The sequence below is a fragment of the Cylas formicarius genome, unplaced genomic scaffold (assembly GCF_029955315.1).
Source record: "Cylas formicarius isolate icCylForm1 unplaced genomic scaffold, icCylForm1.1 PGA_scaffold_2__14_contigs__length_35257938, whole genome shotgun sequence".
Lineage (NCBI taxonomy): Eukaryota > Metazoa > Arthropoda > Insecta > Coleoptera > Brentidae > Cylas > Cylas formicarius.
In genome coordinates, this window is record NW_026844319.1 from 14,577,489 (window position 1) to 14,589,417 (window position 11,929).

The following is an 11,929-nucleotide window of genomic DNA, read 5'->3' on the forward strand; positions in this document are numbered from 1 at the left end:
CAAAAGTTAAGTTTGTTAAATTTTTTGAAAAGTACCCATATGGACAAAAACCTTCAAGAAACACTGTTTTAAAGGAATAATAGACATAATATAATATAAATTTTAAAACATTTTTTTAATTTATTATAACAATATCTAATTTTATAAAAAATCTAATTTCTATATATTTTTTTCTGGACATTGCAAATAAAAGCTATCTCTTTAATTAGTGTTAGAAAAACATTTTATAGATTTGAAATCATTTGTAATAAAATAACCATTGCAATAAAAAATTACTAATTAGGTGGCTCAAAAATATCCATTCCACAGAAAACCAAAATAGTGACGTTTCTGTAGTTCTCAATTGTTTTTTTGCCATGTTTCGACGTCACAGCATTTTTACAATAAAAAAAATTTATAGCTAAATTTTCGAAATCTACGTTTTTTAAAAAACAGGCAACATTGACATTTTTTAAATAGCTAATTTGACAAAATTATTAAAAAAATATATTAACGATTTTTTTATTTTAATTGTTAATATTAATTTGTGATCACGCTGTATGCATTTATTGTTTAAACATTAACACTAAATATATAGAAAAAAGCTTTCAGACTGAGAAAGCTATAATTATACTGGGTGTAACATTCCCATCTTGTTCATGAAAAATTTAAACCATTAATGATCACTCTACGGGAAACTTTGTTATATGTGATTTAACTGAGATAAAACCAATGAGTTACAGAGAAATTTTGTTTAATTTTTCATTATAAAAAATGTTATCTGTGGAGGTTTATTACTTTTAATGCATCATAGGCTCTCTAAAAGTTATAAGTAACATGCTCTCCAATTCGAAGTTTACAGTCTAGATACAGACCCAGAGTTTTATGCAAATTCGAAAATTGCAATGCGAAGTCATCAACTTTTATTAAAAGTTATATCTTTACCTTTTGAACCTGATTATCATTTTCAAAAACTACAACGGACGACTTTGCGTTATTAATTTTAAGTAAGTGATCATGTGCACACATATAAAAGTTAGTTATACGGGATTAATACTTTAATTAAATCGCGGCACTCACCTGAATAAACCTTAAGACAGAAACTGAAAGGTCATGGTTGAGCTTATCAAACAACCTAGTAAAGTCAAAACTATGGAAGTTTTACTACTGTTAGCTGCTATGAATTAGTCAGACTGTATAGGGTTATACAGGGTGTTTCAAAATAAACGTAAAAAGTTAACGGGCCGATTCTTTGTTTAAAATTAATGGAAGTTAGTTATATAAACGTTGAGTCCATTCGGGAGATCTCACGCTACAAATATTTAAAATTTTTATCTTAAAAACGAAAACAGGTAAAACAATAAAATAGTACGGTAGTTTTACTATCGTAAAAACACATTTTCTGTATATTTAAAATGAGTGGAAGAGATTGAATTAGGCAAACCCTTTCATTTCGATTAACTAAATTTAAAGAAAAACTTACGCAGTGATATAATTTTTTGTTATTTTATATTTTATTTACAATTTTTTTTTCCTGCAATTTTTTCATAATTCTTACCGTCTCCAAATAAAAATCTAAACCAACGAATCACTTCTTAAGCCGGTCCTTACAATTTTTTATTTTTCTTTAAATTTGGTTTAGAAGAATTATGGTGGTAGTTTAATTCAATCCCCTCCACTCAGTTAAAAAAAAATATGCAGAAATTGTGTTTTTATAATAATACTTCCATAATATTTTATTGTTCTATTTTAGCTCCCTAATTGACTTGGCGCAACTTTTTCATATTAAACTACCATTTATTTTAAACAACGCATCACTGAAGTTTTTCGAATCTGCTTTAAAACACCTTGTGCATGGTGATATAGCTTCAAAATAATCCCACCTATTTATCATCCACTTAAAACTTTCTATTATCGTATCAATCATCCTAGGTATTACGTCTAGGTTATCTTTAGAAATGTCGGACATACTTATTTGCTTTTAAATTTACGTACACCTTATTAAAATAAGGTTGTAAATATGCAGGTTATAATGAACAACAAAATATAAAAAGAACTTATCGCTAATACGAAAATATATCAATGTCACTTTCTGCTAGTAGTTTTAATTGCGAAATTATTAGTTATTGTTTCTAGTTGATTAAATAACTAATACAATATATTTTTTTTATTGAAATTTTGTATTTCCAAGTTATTATCTAATTGTTGAGTGTATATATATATATATATATATATATATATATATATATATATATATATATATATATATATATATATATATATATATATATACGTGAAAAAAAAAAGACTCTAGTCCAGCAGATCGAAATCAAACAAAACAATCAATAGCACGTCCACACAATTCGTCCCCTAAAAAGGAACTGGCCACTCCGCGCTCCTTCGCCGACTTCGTCTCCGACAATTGGCAATAGAGGGCACTCCGCACATCACCACCACACAGCATACTCCTACCAATTTTTCACAAAAAATTAAACTTTCCATTTTTGCTCTACCCAATGCCGATTACTATATTAAGATAGCTTCGCCAGGTAATCGACTTTCATATTTTTGCAAAGTTTTTTTTCGGCAACGGTTTGTGGTTTTAGTTTTAGTATCTGCTTACTTGTGATGTACATAAGTTTGTGTAGTTACGCTCCCCAGATACAATGCTACACCTATCTAATATACATTTTTTGTACACGTAAATAGAATTAGCTTATTGCCAAACAAGGGACCAAGTTTACTGTTTTCGCTTTGACCGAAATATTACTTGAAAAATATGCTGCTTGCAATATAATGGAATTTAGAAATTATACTATGTTTCTTAATGCGACGGAGGAATAACATGTAAATTAGCAATGACGGGGGTTATTAATCAAGGGGGACAACGTATTGTAATTGATCTTATAGTACAGTAGAAAAATAAATATAATAAAAAGTTATATAGAAGTAAAAATAATACGAATATTGAGTTTGAAAATGTTGAGTTTTGGTGGCGAAGAGCTTTGAACACATCGAGAACAACAATTTTCTCATTTTTGGAAAACGTAGTTTTACTATTTCTCAGCAACAAAATCAGAACCACTGGACATTTTCTAGAAAGAACTTTGTCAGCAACCTGCGAGAAGTATCAGTCTATTTTTAAGCACTATGACACAGTTAAGCGAACTACTTGTCTCTCTCGACACCCTTCACAATTATAGGCACAATACTATGACTATGGAATAAAACGAAGACCACTAGGTTTTACAGTTCATTTTTGATTTACAACACTCTCGAATTAAGAAGCAGAGCATGGGGCAAAAAGATTATACTGGGTAAGAAGAATTACTCAAATATTTAAAATACGAAGTCTCATAAAATTTTTGTATACGAACGCTTTTTATTTAGTGAAACGTGTTTTGGAAGTCGTATTTGTTAGTAATGAATACTTTGCCTCTATTCATTTTCATCAAATTGGGCATATATTGGGCAAACAAAGTACGTTAAAGTGAAATCTAACCCCAATATATTTGGTCTAAGTTGATATTTATTTTCGGGAGAGAAAGATATATACATTACTCTCAGTTTGGGCCAGCAAGGTCGGGCAGAAGGGGTCGTTCGTTTTTTCTATTTTTTAGATGGTTTACAGATACAAAAGAAAATCAGATAGAGTAACTAGTTGAAGCGAAGGAGATATGGTAAGGGGCTATTAAGACAGTAACAGCCGGAATATCAGTGAGGCGGGCAAATTAAAATTTTCAACACTACAGAGTAATAAAAGTGACTTTCGGGGATACAAACCGTTTTTCCTTTACATGAAGAAACTGAATTTGTTGAATACATAAGACTTGGATAACCGTTTTTACGGATTAAACAGAATTACATATCAGCGTGCAAAAAAAACCTCACCCATTTCGAAATTATACCGCAGGAAAGCAATAGTATCAACACTTTATGCGCTGGCATTCGGAGTCTCCGACAGTCTGAATCTACGAACCAAGGGCTCATGGGTTCAATAGAATTCAGTTGAGATATTTTTTCAAAATTTTAAAGCTATCATGGACAGACATAGAAACATTTTGGATAACGTGTACAATGCTGACGAAACAGATATTTAAACCTCTTCATAAAAGCCGCCAGAGGCGATTTCATGGGTTGGAAAAAAAACAAATTAGAAGCGTTTCATCGTCCGAACGTGTCATACTGATTACTTCCCTGTTTGTTACCCTGCAATTGACGAATTCATCCCGTCAGCCTTGTATTCCCAAAGAGGAAAAGAAGCACTGACAACTATATAATATTAATAACTGTGTCACCAGAAACCACACATAAATTACAACCCCTCGATGTTTTGGTTTATGGTTCAAAACTTAAAACACTTATCCTTTTCAATATATAACTTTTTTGACAATGGTGAAATATTTTCAGAGGTATATCTAAAAGCTGCCAATGCAATTGGTGAGTTTCGAAAAACTGGCATAACCGACTGTGACATAAATGTGTTCACAGATTTAGATCTCTTGCCCTCTCAAGCCACAGAAATCGAAGATCAAAAAACCTAGATTCAGAGAACGAAGAAAGAAAGAAGAAAGTTTTTCAAGATGACTCTAACATTCATAATATGGAAGAACTTGACCTCCAACCCAAACGACGGCAACGAGGCTCCAACCCGAACTCAAACCTACTAACAATAATAATGATTCAACTGTTTCTTTCGAAGATAACAACATACCACCAACCTCACATGATGCCGTCGAAGTTGATAATGACCATGAGAATTAAAATTTTCGAGTCAGTTTCAAAATGCCACAATAGAAAGAAGGTTATGAAAAGAAAAACTGAAAAGTCGGAGGTATATACATCAACCCCTGTGAAGTCTATCATAAAATAGAAAAAAATTGCAGTCAAACGTCAAACTACTGACTCCCTCTGTAAACTTTCCACTTTAACTACATTTTTTTAGAGAGTATCCCGCAGGTCAAAAAAACAAACATGCTGTTTAAAAGACAATTCTTTAATATGGGCTTAAATTTATCAAGAGTGCTGATCTTTTATATGGGTAGCAACAGGTAAACAAATGAAATGTGCCTGTGTGGTAGTTGTTACGAGACCAATAAACTTGTCAAAGACTGAAATTAATTGCCTTTGCAACCGAAAGGTTTACACTATTGGTTTCTAATAATTTGGTTGGTGTTTAAGTGTATTAGCTTGATGCATACTATACTCCAAAAAGCTGCTTAAATGATTGCTTCAATCGAAAATAGACTTGGCCAGTGAGCTGTTGCTCGACAATTGGATATGACACACAACAGTTCGAAGAGTGTGTCAACGTTATGAGGAGATCCTTTGATAGGCGACTCGTAACATGCAGAAGACGATTTACAACGGCTCGTGATGACCGTTTTATTGAGTCCACGATAATAAGAAATCGTCACTTTAATGCCCTTCGAGTGCAGCTGTTGCTCCGTGAAGTACGAAGAGTGGCTATTAGTGCGTGGGCAATAAGAAGAAGACTGCATGAAAATAACTTGAGCACAAAAACACCTTCAAATGGTCCAAAATTTACACCAGCCCATCGACAAGGTCGCCTACGCTTTGCACGAGATTAACTGAATTGGACATTGGAACAATGGGGGTCTCTTCTATTTTCATATCAGAGCACAATACGCCTCTGTGGTAGCCATCGACAAAGAAAAGTATACCGAAGACCAGGAGAGAAATTTGCAAAGGGTGCATTCTTCGAGTTATGGAGTGGCCAACATGTGGTTCTCACCTCAATCCGATCTCACATTTATGGGATGTGATAAAACAAAGAATTGTTACCTAAACCTCGGTCCAGAGCTTATTGTTGCAGTAGAGAAAGAGTGGTTTAACATTCTACAAGAAACAATAGCGAACTTGAACTAATATCTGATTAGTAGTTTCTGAAAGAAATGTCATTTAAGTCAAAAGGTTACGACGGATCTAGCAAGTGTAATAATAAAAAGTTAATTTCCATATTTTTTCTTATTTCTTTGCTTCTAAACTTGACTTCTTTTACCCGTTTGCTATATACTTTTTTCCCGGTAGGGTGGGGCAAGAAGCATAAAAATGCTTTTGTGGATTTCCTATTAGTAAAATTCCTAACAAGCGCTTGTTTATAAGAATTAATAGAACAGTGTACAAAAAGAGATCCTACTTTTCATGAGTCGGTCTAAAAACTATAGTTAACTGTTATATCTTGTCAAATACAGGTATTTTATTTAAAACGACTCTTGCTGTCATAGGAATATTTCGTCTAATTTCGAAGATATTTTGGGAATTTTGGAGAATTTTAGAGCACGCATCTTTTTAGAGATTTCCCCATCGACATTATCAGACGCTTTTACGCTAGGTTTCGAAATATTATAGGTAATACACAACACACAGTTTAATATATATTCGTGCGTCAGTAAATTAAAGCTTTAATTGGCCATTGTTTTTATTTATCATTCGAGAACCCAACAAAATATAATTGCACCTTTTGCTGCTACTGTGGTGCGACGCTAGTAACCCCGAGAGCAATGAAAACATGCGTTGTTTTTAGTATTTAGATGGTAATGCTTCCGATATATTGGAGATAATGACTCCAGGTAAGTGATAACGATTAGAATTATCCACTGTAGTTGGTAAACACTTTATTTTGACGCAGGTACTATAATTGTATGTTGGACTATCGCAGTCATTTCGAGTTTTAACCCAATCCAAACATTAAGCTGCAACAAGGAGTACACCTATTTCGAAAACTATAGCCAAAATGGCTTCAACGTCACCTGCAACGGTATCACCGCAGGCTACGAACATGTTCTCGACACCATCACCGTCTACGGTGAAATTTCCTTAACTATAGTAGATTCTTTCCTGGAAAATATCACCCCAAGCAGCTTCAAGAGGATGAAAAACATCAAGACATTGTCCATAGTAAACTCTCGCCTCCCGTTTGATCGCGAACTGGAGCTTTTCAGTTGCCTAACACGACTAGAAACCTTGCAGATCAGAAACACCGAATTTTATATCACCAATTCTACCTTGAGGCAGCTGAAAACGTTGAAGAATTTGGAATTTTCCAACAACAGCATGGAAACTGTCGAGAGGTCTAGTTTCCGCGAACTTTCCGCTCTTGAGAAGCTATTCATAACTGATAACCGAGTTAGTGACCTCCAAGCGTTAGACTTGTGTCGGTTGAAGGCGTTAAAGGTTTTGAATGTTCATGGGAACAAGTTACAAACTGTAGAGGGGCTTGATTGTATCCGGGACTCGCTAGCTGTATTAGATCTAAGCTCTAATCTGATTGCTGGTGTGGACGGCGCGATCCAAAACCTAACTGCAGTTAAATACATCAATTTGGGAGATAACAACTTGAGCGACATAGAATACATTTCGTCTCAAACGCTGAGCGAATTGGAAAGCCTCATTTTGAAGAACAATTTCATCAGTCAGGTTAACGATCGAGCGACGAGTAACTGGCAATCGCTGTTAGTGCTAGATTTGTCGTTCAACGATCTGAATCATTTCGTGGCGATGAACAATTCCAACTTGGAAATTTTAAACTTAGAGCATAATGATTTGCGAAGTTTTCGCTTTGAATTTTTACCTAGAATGAAAACTTTAAATTTGGGGTCAAACAAATTATCTACCCTAACCGTAAGTCTGTTAAATGGAGTGCCAAACTTGGAAGAACTGATTCTGAAGGACAACTCGGTAAGTCGATTATCCGACGAAATGTTTTTTGGCCTGACCAAATTGCGATGGTTGGATTTAAGCTTAAATAACCTGACTTCCATTTCGGACAACTCTTTTCGCGGTTTGGCGAGTTTGGAAGTGCTGAATATGTCGTCGAACGCTTTGCTTAGTTTATCTTATATCGTATTAGAGCCGCTCCGTAATCTAGACATTTTGGATGTTTCTAATAACAAAATCACCCACTTTCAGTACGAGGAAATAATTATAAGCAGTCTATCAGCTTTGTACATCAAAAATAACCCGCTGACTTGCGACGTTGTGTCCGAAATCGTAAAGTATTTGAAAACGGAAAATGTTTCCTTCACCGTAAATGCGAATCCTGATTACGGGCGTGAAAATATAGAAGGTATCCCTTGCAGCGGGGCTCAGATTCCGGATCAAGCCAGGTTATCGAATGTCGGTATCGGTGTGTTGATAACTGTTGTTATTTTTATTGTGAGCGTATGTGTCTGTAGGTCCTACGTGCGTATGAAAAGAAAAAGGTGCAGATTGGAGGAGATTGAACTGATCAACTAGAGTTTTACATAGCACATAGCGAACAATGACATTTAAACGTGTGATACACTATGATTTACTAAAGTAAAGTAAACAATTATTTTCAAAAAATTATAAAATATGAGGGAGCCATGTTTGTCGGACATTCTAAAAAGTTTTTGAAAGAAACTTCTGCATGCTGTAGGTGCACATTTTCTGACTTCGTCAGAGCGTTGCCTGAAAATTTTCAGTTTCTGAAATGTCAGCGAGAGAGAGTCAACACCGTTCCTTTATGAAATACAATCTTCCCACGTCAATAAATATAAAAAGTTGGCAATAAATTTTAATTACCGTTATTGTAATGTTTTAAAATTTAAATTTAGGTTTAACAACGGCGATCCAGTCAAATCCAATTAGTTATTAAGTAACAAATTCGAATATCTTATTTTCTTATCCTTCATAGCTTCCAATAAGTTTAGTTTGTGTTTGTGAATATTAAAAACTCTGAAATATTTGTTAATGCGATTCTTGGATGTTCTACATGTTTGTCCGTAATAAATTTTGGTACGTAAGCCACATTTTAACCTGTAGATTCTTGATATTTTTGTGATTTTTGTTTTTTAGGTATTTAAATATTTTTCAGTTTAAAAAGTAATCTTAATTCAACATTTAGAGAGATGATTTGAAACTTTCTTTATATGTTCTTTTATGCATCTTATTTTAATTATGAATTAACATTAATTATAACCTTATCTATCTTAGCGACCTGTTTTCTGCAGAATATCGTATATCAAGCAATCTGTGGATAAAAGAATGAAAGGCAGCGATTTTGTATGTGTCACCCTGAATTATTATGTATTACTGTGTCCATATGCGAGAGCTTATGATAAATGAAAATATCTAATTTCTTTTGTTAAGTTGAAAATTTTTTAAGTAGTGGACTAAGCGGGTTTGTCATAAATAATCCTTCTTTAGTAATGTATAATCTCATTCTGCTCAAAATAATTTTAGTCTAAACAAACTAATAAACTATCTATAAAATATGTTTTTGATATTTATTGCTAGTTGTGACTTTTTATTAAGTTACCTAAAATGTATTTGTTTAAGTTCAACTGAAACAGCTGTCATACACCAATACATAATTTGTGAGAATCTGAACATCGTTGGTTCTAATTTAAGTTGTAAAGTGTTGTTTTTTTTAATAGGTATGTACTAACAACATACATAAATAAATTTAAAAAAACGTTCGGGAGGAAAAATGAAAACGATTGTTAACAAAAATAATGAAATATATAGAGGGTGCCCCAACGATAGAGTTAAAAAAATCGATATCATCCCACGATATTTCGATTTTAGACTTTTTCTGCGGGGAGCTCTAAAAAACAAGGTTTACAGAGCGACCTATGCTACAAGAAATGAACATCAGGCTACCGTAAATGAGCCTTTTAATAATATTGCTTGGTAAAAAGGGCTCACCTAATAACGTCCGATTAAAAAAAAATTGTTAAAACTTAATTACTTCGGTAACCATACTAGCAATGTTTTATTATGTAATTATCTATTTTCCATAGATAACTAGATGAACAATGTCTATAACAATAATAAAATCATGTGCTATATCGCTACAATCGCAATAAAATTCTATTTAAAAACACCCAAGTTTCATACGTTAAAAATGTGTGGGAATTTTTTTTAACTTTTGTATTCGTCACGGTTCTGCGACAATTAATATTTACGTAGTTAAAAAATCGCAGAAAAGCAGTTTTTTGAAATATCTATTGACAAGTGGCAAATATTGAAAAACTAAAAATATTTATGAGTACAAAACTGCAATTGTTTGCCCATTTCCGTGTCTGCTGCAGTTTCCGGGATTCCTATATCAAACATTCACATTCACCCTATATATTACATTTTTTGATAACAGTATTTATGGATTTATGCAATGTTATAAAATTCTAGAGGTGCATGAAACCTTCCGAGTTCCATACATTTGAATATTTTACTGGCAATTTTTATTATGAATTATATATTGAAATGTTATTATCACAATAATAATTGAAAATTTCCAGATTTTTACCTTATAACAACATTCAAAATAAAATTCTGATCTTACCTATTTTAATCTCCTGACACGCGACAAACGTCAACAGAGAAATTGCCAACAGCAGCGGCTTATTTCGTACCGAGAACATGACGTCAAACGTTCGCAACCGTCATATTAAGTTCTTGAAATGTTCCACCAGGACCTGGCGCATATGAAAATTCATAAATCGTCTCTGATTACCGATAAAAAAATTAAAATCCTTGTGACCGCGCTACCGACATACAGTTATCACGACAGCGTTAATATTTTAGCAGGGGCGCATGCACAGAGGCGGCGCACAACATTTGCTCAATGCAGCGAAAAACAAAAATTAGGAAAAATAAATTGTGATTGTTTTTATTCGCAAAAGGACAAGCGCTATTTATTTTGTTTTATAAACAAATAATATCACATGGACTGTTTTTTTTTCATCTGCCATAAGCCATACTGGTTGATTAACTACTCCAAAAACTATCTGCAGGGGGCGTCAACAAAAAAATTTGCTAGTACTCTGTAAGAGTCATATATAGAAAAAGCCAATATTTTTTTTTATAAAGCAAACTAATTAGGAGTCACAAATAATGTGTGGAAATAACTGGGGCTAAAACCCAACATTTTGGCAGTACTTAACAGTAGTAAGACCATAGAAAGGCCAATGGAGGGGTTATCTGGTAGACAGGAGGAAGTGGAGGCAGCTGAGTAATATGAAATGCTATCAAGTCTGTGCGTTACTGCAGCTTTGGAGGTCCTACTGAATATTCCGTCAATACAAATCTATTTACTAGGTGGAGCAGGATTCGTCGCATATAGATTACTGCAAGCCCTATAATTTATGGACATAGGCACAGATGCAGCAAATGAATTCTTAGAGCTGTCTGCTGTATATCACTACACCCAAGTATTGATTTGTCAAATATGACAGGACTCAAATCCCCAACAAGACTGGAAAGACTCAAGAAGGATTGGGATGATGAAAGTAACGATTTCTATTTCAATGGGCAAGCTAGTAATAATGTTCATTGTATTGCTACATAGTAAAAAAAATTGGGACCAATGCATGTAATCATTTGATATCTTAATATTTACAAAAACGTCCAACATACTAAATAAAATTTCATAGATGGCTTGAGCACTTTTAAACAAAGTATTGATATTTCAAAGTGTTGCCGTTTAATTTGGTGTTGTGCATTTTATAAATGTTAGCAAATGATAGTAAGCTAAGCTGCTAAATAAATTTTTCAATTTGTTTAGAAGAAACTTGTTGCGACTTTTTGAGATAAAGGGTGTTTTGCTTTGTACATTATCAATTAACCATGAAATCACGGCAAGTAAAAGAAAAAACTTTAAAGAATGAAGTAAAATAAAATAGAAAATCAAAATAGAAATGAACGCAGAATTGGGTGTAATTGTAGATATGCCAAAATTAGGTATTGGAAGCACCAATTAAGATTTAATTTAATTTAATGACCAGATGGGTGTTTCTTTAGGTAATGGCATCTGCATATCAAATAAAATACATTTTTTTTTGGCAATATTCAACAAGCTACTCCAAAACGTTTTCCTGATGTTTTGCAATTAATAATGTGTTTATTCAAAATTCCATCCTAAGTTGCGGGCAGAACTTTCAGTTATTTTTATAATGATAGGTCC

General features: G+C 33.3%; 2 protein-coding genes across 2 annotated transcripts in view; one reads left to right on the forward strand and one right to left on the reverse strand.

Annotated features, from left to right (window-relative positions):
* LOC132698497 (ionotropic receptor 25a) overlaps positions 1–11,735 on the reverse strand; it is a 44,712-nt gene extending 32,977 nt beyond the window's left edge. The window contains exon 1 of the mRNA XM_060664606.1: positions 10,310–11,735. Within this exon, the coding sequence (XP_060520589.1) occupies positions 10,310–10,388 (79 nt within the window). The 5' untranslated portion in view covers positions 10,389–11,735. The remainder of the gene's footprint in view (positions 1–10,309) is intronic.
* On the forward strand, positions 6,446–8,763 carry LOC132698499 (leucine-rich repeat-containing G-protein coupled receptor 4-like). The gene is made up of 2 exons (XM_060664612.1): positions 6,446–6,572; positions 6,632–8,763. Exons 1-2 carry the CDS (start codon positions 6,563–6,565, stop codon positions 8,236–8,238), a joined length of 1,617 nt encoding a protein of 538 aa, XP_060520595.1. The 5' UTR covers positions 6,446–6,562; the 3' UTR covers positions 8,239–8,763.
* Positions 11,736–11,929: the final 194 nt, after the last annotated feature.